The sequence below is a fragment of the Fragaria vesca genome, linkage group LG5 (assembly GCF_000184155.1).
Source record: "Fragaria vesca subsp. vesca linkage group LG5, FraVesHawaii_1.0, whole genome shotgun sequence".
NCBI lineage: Eukaryota > Viridiplantae > Streptophyta > Magnoliopsida > Rosales > Rosaceae > Fragaria > Fragaria vesca.
In genome coordinates, this window is record NC_020495.1 from 14,232,549 (window position 1) to 14,244,630 (window position 12,082).

The following is a 12,082-nucleotide window of genomic DNA, read 5'->3' on the forward strand; positions in this document are numbered from 1 at the left end:
GGAGGCCTAACCCATTTTCCTCCCTTTCTCTTCTTCTCTCTTTCTCTTCCTTCTCCCTCCCGTGCTCTCTCTCCGCCGGAAGCTCCCAGCCACCAGCTGCCGCCGTCCGGCCAGCCATCGGCCGCCGCTCCACCCCAGTTCGGACCCCCATCTCCTCCTCTCCCTCCCCGGCCTAGCCCCCGAGCCTCTAACCCGCCGGAAGAGAAGAAAACCCGCCGAAAACGCCGGGAAGCTTTTCGCCGGAACTCCCTCCTCCGGCCACCAATCCGGGCAAGCTTGGTACGGTTTTGTAGCCCTCCAACCCAGCAGCCTTGCCCTAAAAGGACTCTCCCTCTCTTGAGCTAGGTAAGGAGAAATGTGGAGTTGAAATTTATAGGGCTTTTAGGTGTTTGTGTTCGATTGCCCTAGTTAGGCTTGGTTTTTGGGTTTGTGCTGGTCAGGAAAGTTGTAGAGCATGATGAAGAGATTATTCTGTCAAAGTTTCATAGGTTTTGGAGGTCGCCGGAATTGGCCTCTGGCCGCCGCTGCCGGCGGAGCTGCCGCCGGTTGGGAGATTTTTATGTTTTTAAATGTGGAATATTAAGGGGAGTTTATTGAAGTGAGTTATGGAATTTTTGGATGAGTTTTGGATAGATTTGTGAATTTCCGAAGTTTGGTATTTTGGCGGTTAATTAATGTAGAATCCGGCCATAGGATTTAAGTCGTATTCTGTGGGAAGTTGTTTTTACGGCTGCCGGTATGTTTGGGGAAGTTTGAGCCGTTTTGAGTTAAGAATGACGAATTTGGGCAACGATGAGTGTGTGGGAGGCTCACGTTTAATTTTGCCCATTTTGTTTAAATATTGGTTTTTTGGTGGGAAATTAATTATATATTTGGAACAGGACGAGAGGAGGCCCGAGCAGAGGAAGCCTCGGAGCGTCATCAGGCTTAGGCCTAATTTGTGAGTGGACCTTTATTTTAATTGAAAAGCATGCGATGAATTATCTGTTGATCATTTAATTCTTTTCCTGAGATTTATTTATTTCTCGGATATTTGGCAATTTTCCTCCTTTGGAGAGATCCCGAAAATGAGATTTTCGGTGGATATGTTTATTGGATGTTTATGATGATAGTATGTATATGTAAATGCTAGCTAGCCATACGTGCTGATCCGCCATAATGAGGTAAAATACCATTATGGTGTGACGTGAGTATTAGACACAAGCGTAGTAGCCCTATATGAAAACTATTTTTTTATTTGGTTTATTTAGGGTTTCATATAGGGAGTTCACACGTATATACACTCGTGCTTTTTCCGCCATACTGAGGTACAATTCCATTATGGTGTGACGTGAGCGTTAGACGCAAGCGTAGTAGCCTTGTATGAATTTCTATTTTTCTAATTTGTTCATAGAATTCATACAAGGAGTCTGACGAGTGTAAATACATACACTTATATATGTTTATATATATTTTAGCCTGAGAGGCTGTATTTTATTAAGTTTTGGAGACTAGCCGGTGCTGGTCGTGAAGTTGCCATTTTTTGAGTTGAGCGCTTTTGAGCGATTGCATGCAGTATTATTTTATTTGGAAATTAAATTGGGGAAGCATAAAGAAATATTTTTATTTAATTTATTTTTGTCCACTCACTCTAACTGTTCCACATGTTTTCCCCTAGGCCCTTCGTTTTAAATTGCCTAGTCTGCAGAGTTCAGGTTGGACCTAGTAGGAGACGAGGCATAGTTACCCGCTTTTCCGCCAGTTTTCATCAGTAGGTTACCTGTTTAACCTACTAGTGTTTTCTTACTTCCGCTAGTGTCTAGTAGCTCTGAATACTTTGGGATTATTGTATATTATTCCGGTGGTGTGCTCGGTCGGTTGACTTTATGTTTAAAATTGCTGAAGAATAATATTTGCTTTTATTTAGCTGGATAATTGTGTGATATTTTTGGAAGTGCTGTAGTAAGTGTGTGAATTGGAGATTTTTCGGGTTAGGGTTGTCCATCTTCAAGGGAGGTTTTACCAATCTTTTCGGTAAATTTTCCTTGGAGGTGGTCCCTGCACGACTTACTTCGGGTTTCAGGGTGAAATTTGGGGTGGGTCGTGTCATAGACACACATTTCCTTTCCAGAGCAGTGTCCCGTTTTGAAATTAAAGTGTGGACCTCCTTATTTCGCTCACTTTCAGGTTGCATTTCCACATCTCAACCGTACAATGTCTATAACACAGTGTGTAGATCATTTCTGTAAAGTTTTATCTAGTTTGAAGATCATTTGAGCTTCGATAATCGTGATTTACACGAACGGTTATGTTTGGACAATTTTTGTTCTGTTGATTTATTTAATCTAATTCGGTACCCAAATGATCTTCAAATTAGGAGGTCCACACTTTAATTTCAAAGTGGAACACTGCTCTGGAAGGAAACTATATATATATATATATATAGATGTATATACCACTAGTCCATGTAGCAATCAATAATAATCATTCTGACTCTAACATATATAGTTGATTATTGATAGAGAACATTAATATAGTTAGTTAATTAACAGATGATGATATAGTTAAACCGACCAACAACTCTATCGATACATATATATCCAGCCATATATAGCTAGCTAATTGTCATCTGATGAAGCATGCATGCGCATGAAGGCCGGGTTAATTTCATTTTTATTTATTCCAGTTTGACAGCTCCATCCTCGGTTCATCACAAGAAATTTTTTAAATGCTTCCGAAAAATCACATGACAATCTGATGTAGTTCTTCCTGTCAATTAAATTTTGATACGTGAATTTGTTATAACTAAAATATAAACTAAGGTTTTCTGTATTTTATGAAATGACCGTTATAGGTCTTTTGTGAGTTTGGACTACGGTTTAGGGTGTAGGGTTTAGGGAATAAGATTTAGGGGATAGGGTATAGGGTATATGGTTAGGTATAGGGTTTAGGGTTTAGGATATCTAAAAAATCAACAAGAAACCTAAAATAGTCTTTGACAAAATATATAACTAAAATAGTTTTTCATCATCAAAATCCACATGTCAAAATTTAAATAAAATGGAGGTCACGTCAGCAGGGCCGGCCCTGTGTCGAGAAAGGCTCTAGGCAAGAAAATTTTGAGGCCCCAAAATAATTTATTGATAAAAAAATTACTATGTTTTTCAAAAATCTTGACATCAATACGAAATCAAAGAGTGTATGTGTTTTTCAAACTCCAAACATAGCATACCTTCTGCAAACAATTAAAAGAGGATGAGATTATGTGAAATCGACAAACAAATCAAATTTTCAATTTCAGAATCATCATATATTTATATTCAATGTTCAACAAATCAAATCAAGAAACACTAAGGAAAAATCACAATTTCTTCAAAGTAGAAAAGACATATCTTCAAAGAAGAAAGAATAAAAAAATCATATACTTGTAGATTGATATAATTGAGTTGAGTTGTCTTCTTTTTTTCTTTTTTTTTTAATATAGGTTTACATAAAATAAAAAATTTGGCCCCCAAATTTTGAGGCCTAAGACCCTTGTCTAGTCTGTTTTGTCTTAGAACCGGGCCTTCACGTCAGACTGCTAGATGGTCCTAGAAGTCTCTCAACTTGAGAATACAAGGTCAACGCCTTAATTAGCGACAAAGGAAGAAAGGCCGGTGCATCGCGCGTGCATGCATATGCTATATTGTTTAAGGATTTTCTGTCTTTTAGCCACGGGGTAACTTTAGTTATTTCCACACAAGATGACTACACATAAGGGATCATAGGACTACTACTTCATTCTTTACGATAATTTTCTGTTTATTGATCTTCAAAAGTTGGGAAACACAACCCCCCCAAGGGTACGTTTCTTCCAATCTACAAGATGAAAGGATCAACACAAAGAATGATTTGTTAAATTAGAAAAACAAATGAAAGAACAAGTCTCTCATGCATGAATCGTCTATTGAAATTACTTCTTCAAGTTCAGTCGCTACTGACAGTTCTGGATACATATGAATGATATAATGGATGAAGGCTACGTTTTCTTGCGTATGAGTTCCGCCAACCCCAGGACACGGCATCCAGTTAAACTGCCTTCAGTTTTCTGCTAACTTTACCCTGTAATATAATTATGTAGGCCTTGAGGTGTACGTACGTACGTAACTGTGATCAATCTTCAAATGGGGGTAAATTATTTCGTTGTTAACTAGAAGTTGTTATGATCTGTCATGCATGCCACGAGTACGTAGGTCCTGGTTGGTTTCTTCTTTTGATATCATGACACCAAAACGGGTACAATTAAAGCCAGCTAGCTGCATGTGCAAACTAACTCGATCGATCAAGGTTAGGGCATCCATGTGTGTGCCAGCCCGATTGGTCTGCCCTTGTCTAACCAGGCCAGCCAGTTCCTTCTTGATTAAAGCTTGACGGAGAGACCGACAAAGACGTCGGGACGCCGACGACAAAAGCGCTTCCCCTTCGCTAGCAGCAACGTACGGCCCGCGCGCCATGCATGTTTGTCATGCATGGATAGATATTAGCGCTCGTCGATCATCATGCATGGATACCAATTCGTAATCAGTTCTCTTGTAACCAAAAGGAAACTAGTGATGTCATGCGGGTGAAGTGGCTGACCTAATTAACTTTGTGGAATCGAACGTGGATCAGCTATGTAATAAGACTAGAAAGGCATTACACAAGTGCTATACTGACGTTGATCGAGAAGATACATGAGTGTAGTTTTTATGTGAAGAAAGAAGATACATGCATGAAGTTTCTTGAAGAATGAAGATACATGTAGTTGGATCCATTAAGCATGCACGTTCAGGAAATTGCGCTACGTTTTCCCTCTGCACTCGTAGAGCCAGTCGAACACATGCACTGATGCACCGAATTAGGATAAAACCAGTCAGCTACTGCAGTTAGTAAGGCAGGTGGGTCGGTTTTTGGACGACCAACCCTGCACAAATGGAACTCTACTCCAGGTCGACCAGGACTAAAGGGTTTAGACTTCGAGGTCAAGGTCAAAGTCTACCACTAACGATGCAAATTTGAGAAAGGATATGCCCTGTTACAAAAAAAAAAAGAAAAAAGAAAGAAAGGATATGCAATGTCACCTAGGACGTATAGGACTGGCCCGCCAAAATAATATACACACTTGAGTGTCAGACGTGGAGCGTAAGAGCAAATCCAACTGTTGGGTCTTTGTTAGGAATACTTGGGTCATGAGCATGACTTGGGTCACCACGTAACAGTGAAACTGGACTGCAGTTTCTATCCACGATTTTAGTTTCTGAGTTGCCACATGACAGTGACTGTTTAATAAATTTTATATTTGGTATTTTATATGTTCGGTTTATTTTTGAGTTTTCTTGAAATGTCGAGTCTTTGATTTAAGGCTCATATGTGGACGTCGATACGAGGTCACCGACGTATTCGGATTATTTTTCAGTACGTCGAACCATTTTCTATGTTTTATCAAAGTTTCGATAAAACAAAATTATTTTTCAGAAATTAGAAATTCGTAATTTATTCTGAACCGTTTGATCTCTTCAATTTAAATCTAGACTGTTCACTTCTTATATAAAAACCCAACTCAGGTCAACTGACCCAAATCAGGTCAACTCCTTCTTCTTCCAAGACGACCAAGAGTTGTGTTGCTCTCCGACAGCCCAAGACGACGCTATCGATTATGGCCACCCCACGGCACCAGACTTGGCCAAAACCTTCATCTTTCTTCCCTATCCTAAACCCCCATCATCAATTTCACATGCATTCACTGTGGTGATCGAATCGACTCTGGGAAACTTTTGCTTTTCCGGCTAGGGTTTGAGTTTTTGGCGATTAAATCGTGTGCTAGAGGTATGGTTGTGATCACCTTTTCCTTCTCTATATTCTCTTGCCCTTAATTTCACGAATTGCTTATAATTTTTAAATACATCATTTTCTCTGCGTTTTTGGGATTCGCCGGTGATCTTCCACCGACGGCGCCGTCCAAGCTTTCGGGCATGCATCTGTGGCACGCGTCTTGCTCTCTCTCTGATTCGGTCGTGCTAGAGGCTCGAGAGCAACGCGTTGAGGCTTGGGCATCACAGTGCCACAACGTGGCCGGCGTCATGTGGAAGGGTGCAAGCGAGCTGAGGTGGCTCGGAAGGCCCCGGTTGTCAAAATCCTTTGCCTGGGTCATGGGTCTGACCCAGGTCTTACCCAGGTTAAAGAAATTTCATGGGTGGAGGGAGGCTTTTTCTAGCTGGGTCTTCGTTTGACATGGTGAAGGCCTGGGTCTTGCTTTTGGGGTAAGGGTGGAATTGCTCTAAATAATTTCCTTTGTTCTTGGTAAGGCTCATGGGAAGGAAAAAAGAAGGAGAATGACTCGAATGAAATTTCCCGATAACTTTCCGTTCTGATGTTTGGTAACACAAAGGAAATTATCGAGAAAGTTTTGGAAAAGTTGTTAATTAAAATAATAAAATAAAATATTATGAGTAATAAATGCAAGGAACGTAGATGAGAAAGTTGTTCTTATGGATTTTGGAACCTTCATGAAATTATTTCCTTTCCTTCAGCGTCCCTAAATGCAGGAAATGAACAACTTTTCTTTCTTGATGGTTACTTTTCACGAACCAAACGAGACCTAATAGTAATTGCAAGTCCAAGTAGGATATATCCAACCAAACTAAAATTATTCTGTGAACACTGAGTATATAACAAGCACTACTTGAACTAGTCATCAACGTGGCACATACTATCATGTATCATGTATATATACCGACGCCGTTAACAAAATTGAAACAAAAAATAAAATAAAAATTAGTCCAAGTGTTTTCAACACATGAGGTGTAGACCTGAGGTCGAAGAAGATGCTCTCTTATTATGGACGCTTAGTTAATTTGATCAAGTCAAAAAAAAGAAGAAAAAAACATAGGAAGGAGGGTCTCCGGTCTTCAATCTATCTTCGCAAGTCCAAGGGTCGTGATTTGCACAATGACGGTGCAAGTGCACATTGATGTGTAAAATCCGCTCCCATTTTAGACAACCGTAAATGACATACGATTCATACCATCCTTAATAAACTGTGCATTTACGTACATTCCATAGAAGTATACATTTGGCCAAGTCTTTTACTCTACAGCTCAATTGCCATAGCATTTCGTAATATTAATTCCTAGTTTATTCCAAAGGCTAATAAGAAAATCAAAGCTATCAAATACAATTTAAAATGACTCGGGTATTTTCATTGCAAAATCAATTAAATGTTTCATAGTTTCATGATGAAACAAAACGATAGTCAGACTAAACTCGGCCATTAACACTCATTCTCATCTCAAATGACTAGAAAAATCGCAGAGCTCGTTTAATCTAGGGAACACGTATTAATTATATTGGTTGTTGTATGTGAACGGATCGGATGTTAATCATGTTCTTGTTCCGGCAATTCATTTGGTTGTTGCAGTTGAAGGAAAAAAAACTTGCTGTCATAAAAACTGTGTGGCAAAGATGTTGCAACAACTCCAGGTCGAATTTTATTGAAAACCCACGTATATAACATGTTAGAAAAGAGTGGTTGAGTTTTTTTTTTCTAACAACCACGACAACCAGGCACATCGTCTTCACTCATTACGCACTGCATGTTGAGCCTGCTTCCAGTAGTTCTTTAAGCTTGACCATTGTAGGTGAAAATGCTACGTACTTTCACAAATCACCTCATATAGATAAGAAATTTTCAATGATTTCCTTAGGTCCAGTTTGTTATTGAGTTTTGAGGAATAAAATCACGACAACCATAAACATGAGTTCTTTTAATTAAGCAGGTAGGATATTATAGAAACTCAACAACTGAAGGTTGAAAGACAATATTCCTGCCCTAAACTTAACCTATCTCAATTCACCGGCCAAGACAAAAAAATCCCATATATCACGTCGAGTTTTCGAGCACCATCATAAAGTGTTTCTAGCTACAGTAGCTAGCGGCTGGGTTTTAGTATTTTGTATTCCTTTCTTTACAAATCTAAAGCCGACCTAAACTCTTGATCAGTATGTATTCTTTGGTATCGAGGCAATTTCCAGTCATGGTCCAGAATTTCGAGCCGGCCTTTAATTAGCTAGTTTGAGGCGCCGCTAAGGCTACAAATTGTTACTGCATGTCTGCATCGACAGCACTACCGACATTTGATTCCTGCCTTCAAATTCAGGCCAAGGCTTAAAGAGTTATAGCGATAGATTTGACAAATGCCCCTGGTTCCCGCAAACTTCGGAGCAGATTTCTTGGATTGGAAGCGAAGCCAGGAACTTTTTTCGGCTGTTGTTGACAAGTTGTCCTTAAATCTTTTGACAAAACACAAAACAACACAAAAAAAAAAAAACAAAGAATCCTTCTGTTAGCATCAGTAGCAATTGCTTGGTGCTTAAGGTACGTTCATTGTCAAACAGAGTTTTTAAAGTCGATAGAAGTGATGCAGAAACATAGACCAAATAGGGATTAAGATGTATTGAGATGAATGTAAGTTATTCTTTTTTCTTCATGACGCGTTGGAACGTAACATCTTTACCAAGTCTTCATTTCCAGTTCCTTAAACGAAGATTCTCGCTTCCCTTGTATTTCTAGTTTCTTCATGATGCTTGTATTTTTGCAAGTTCCGAGCATGATGTACAGTTGCCTAAGATGGAATAGTAACGGGTAAAAGAGTAGACCGTACCCGACACTTTCAGTTGAAATAATCGATCACAACATGTTGTGCAAATGTGCAGTATATAGAATCATAGATGAAGGAAAAAGAATTAGCCCAAGTAAATTTCTGCTTTGTGAATAAAAACCGAGCTTTACAGCCTTTACTAGTAAGTTGCTCTCTTTTATCTCTGCTTTTTGAGTTTTGACGGTTGTTTTCAATATCTCAATCTTGAGAAACTCCACTCAAGCCATGTTTGGTTCATGGAATCAAGCCATTAGGAAATGAAAGTCATTACTTTCCATTGTTTGGAAACCTAAAAGAAAAGAGTGAGAAAGAAAAGTGGTTCCCATATGAAAGAAAAATTAGGTGGAATCCCCTCACCCCAAAGGATTCGCCTTCATTTCCTTGTCAAAGGAAAATTCAAAGATTTCCTTTGCTTTTCATAGCACTGGAAGCAGGGAAGCAACAATACTGGTGATATCTCAACAATTACGGTAAACAGAACTGGAGGATTTCGTAAGAAGAGAGAAACTATGTGCGTTTGCTTTTTAAAAAGCAGCACTGAGAGTACATCCATTTTGGACAGTTATTCCTAGCCTTGCAAGCTTGTAAAAAAGAAACCGAGGTATTTGCACGAGATATAGAAAACCATGAGCTAAACCAGAGGTAAAGGATACCTTCACTGTTACAAGTGATAGAGATACCGAAGAAATGTAGAAAACCATGAGCTACATGACGCACACGTACTTATCAGATTATAACGCCATTAATGAGAAAATAATCAGTCAATGACTCAAAGGTCACTAATATTACACAAAAATGATTGATCATGAACAGCTCAAACACAATCAATTGGATAGTATTGATGAACATCAAACTTGGCCAAAATCTTGCCTCTACAAACCCTCAATCTGATCATCGATCCCACAGAATTAGCTAGGAAGTCATTGGAGAATTATATCCTGCCAACATCAATGATCTTTCCAAAAGAAGATTACAAGGGCCTTCTTTTAGTCAATCTGGGCCTGGAGCAGAAGACAAAATAAAGGGGAGAAAAAAGCTCTTAAATATGTGTCCGTTCCTCTAGTTAACACAAAATTCAGTCCAGGATGAAAGAGGCAACGTTTCAGGCTAAATGTTTCTCAATATGCAAGATTCCGGTCAATCTTCATCAGAATAATTGAACTTGACAGAGTGCGATTGCAGATCAATCTGTCCTCCTCTGTATGTGCCACGCTTCTTCTTGGTCTTTTCATGTCGAAAGTCCCTGCATGAGTGAGAGAGATTAGGCTCCACTAATTGAAAACTATTGAGTAACAAGTGTGTAAAGGGTGTATATCATTCTACTGTCTGATCAACCGACATTATCTCCTAGATTTGAAAGGGAAATGGTGATTCTAATTTCTCAGTCCCTCTAAGCTGTTGATTCTAATTTCTCAGTCCCTCTAATAGTTATACAACCAGGGACATGATGTTTACTCGGTAACATTTATTACTTCTGTTTTATTCTCAGTGGAAGAGCCCAAAAGCGCCTTCAAACCTACTTTCTAATGCTCTTCCCTTTATGCTCAGTGCATATCCTTCAGTCTTCAGGTATGTCTGCAAACCTACTTTCTGTGTTGTGTGAAAAGGTACATATCGATTGCATAGTAATATACTATAGGTTCAGACAGTGACTTTAAGTGGGCCTTATATTATGTCCCGTTTTCGTCTACCATTGTTTCAACTACTAAACAACCAATTGATGCAAACGATATCTAATAAGAGGGATGCCAGCTCAGACAGTTTTCACCACAGCAGTAAGCTGCAAACTGAATGGCTTGACGAAAAACATTAAATAATTATATCTTCAAGTAACATTTAACAAAACACATACCTTCCTCTGACTTGACCAAGAATCTCCTGTGCTTTTGCACCATAGCCGATCTCTGCACCATCCTGTACAAAATGGGATAAAGAATAAGTAAAGAAAACTTAGGACAGAATAAAAGAAGAAACAAATAAGCTAGTCAGTCTCACACCTTAGCCCAATAAGAGTTATCTTTAAGCTTATCATCTGTGAATACCACTTCATCAATTTTTACCCTTTGAAAGGCATTAATCGTCTTTGGCTGCAATAACATCAATATGATTTCAACCCGTAAGCAGTGTTGAGAGAAAAATACAAACAAACAAACAAACATTGAGCCCCAACAGCATCATCATGAAAAAATAAACACTGGGAGGCATAGTTCAGTTTGATAAAGTTTTCCATGACTCATGAATTAACGAATATGAACATGAAGAAGGAAATGCATTTAACATGAACTGGAGCATCTAATACTCAAAAAGAGGCTTCATTAATTAGTCAAAATAAAACTATTTAGTAGTTTGCCCTTTAAAAAAATAAACATAAGGTTAAAGTTTTGTGTCCCTAATCGTATTACCTTAAACTTCAGGTCAAGTCAAATCTAAAAAACCATTATATCAGAATCTCCATTTCTCTAATACACATGAACATGCAGCAGTGAGACAACTTAGATGAAAGCAAGAAAGAGTGTTTAGGTCCAGGGAACCAAACAAATGGGCCAGAAAACCCACTGTAAACTGTGAAATCTGCACGTATTACATCATCTAAGCCTTTGACAGTATGAGTCCATTCATCACACTGATGATTGACAGGTAATTCATGTAGCAGTGATTAGATAACAGTTCAGAAGGGATATGGTATCTAAACTAGACATATCTCACTAGAATCCTTTTCTTACACATGAAGATTAAGAAATTACCTCAGTTGAACCATTGCGCTGCTTCTTTATGCTCTTCTGCATGTAAGACTTCTCAGCACTTTCATCTTCTTTGCTCTTCCCAGGCTCTGAATCATTATCTACAGAATCCAATCTTTTCCTTTTTTTGGAGCTTTTGTTCTCATTATCTGTAGCATCCACATCAGATATCTTGAAATCTTCCTTTTTCAAAACAGTGTCACTTGCATCTTCCATGGCAACTACCTTCTTATCCTCGCCACCAGAAGTTTCCTTCTTATTCTTTTTAACTTTAGGTTTAACATCCAATAGGTTTTCATCTGCAATTGTTTCACCAGTTAGATTTGCATCATTTGACTTGTTTTTCCTTTTCTTCTTATCCTTAGTTTTTTTCTCTGTCTCAGAATCACCGACATCTTTTTCCTTCACAGATGTATGATCTTTTAAACTTTCTTCAGTAGCCCCGGAAAGTGGCTCGGGTTTATGTTGTTCTACACTATCAGGAGTGTCAGAAACAATCTTTCCCTTCTTTCTGTCTTTCTTCTTGTCTTTAGATTTTGCAACTTTTTCAGGAGCTAGAACATTTCCTAAACAGTTACAAAAAATTAACTAAGTCCTGGTCACCCCCACACAACGAGAGAGAGAGAGAGAGAGAGAGAGAGAGAGAGAGAGAGAGAGAGAGAGAGAGAGAGAGAGAGAGAGAGTAGA

General features: G+C 38.8%; 1 protein-coding gene across 1 annotated transcript in view; it reads right to left on the minus strand.

Annotated features, from left to right (window-relative positions):
- Window positions 1-9,261: 9,261 nt before the first annotated feature.
- The window catches only part of LOC101290864, a 4,471-nt gene continuing 1,650 nt past the window's right edge, over window positions 9,262-12,082 (minus strand). Inside the window, exons 4-7 of the mRNA XM_004299747.1 lie at window positions 11,399-11,961; window positions 10,652-10,741; window positions 10,507-10,568; window positions 9,262-9,897 (exon numbers count right to left, since the gene is read on the minus strand). Of these exons, the coding sequence (XP_004299795.1) occupies window positions 9,792-9,897; window positions 10,507-10,568; window positions 10,652-10,741; window positions 11,399-11,961 (821 nt within the window). The 3' untranslated portion in view covers window positions 9,262-9,791. The remainder of the gene's footprint in view (window positions 9,898-10,506; window positions 10,569-10,651; window positions 10,742-11,398; window positions 11,962-12,082) is intronic.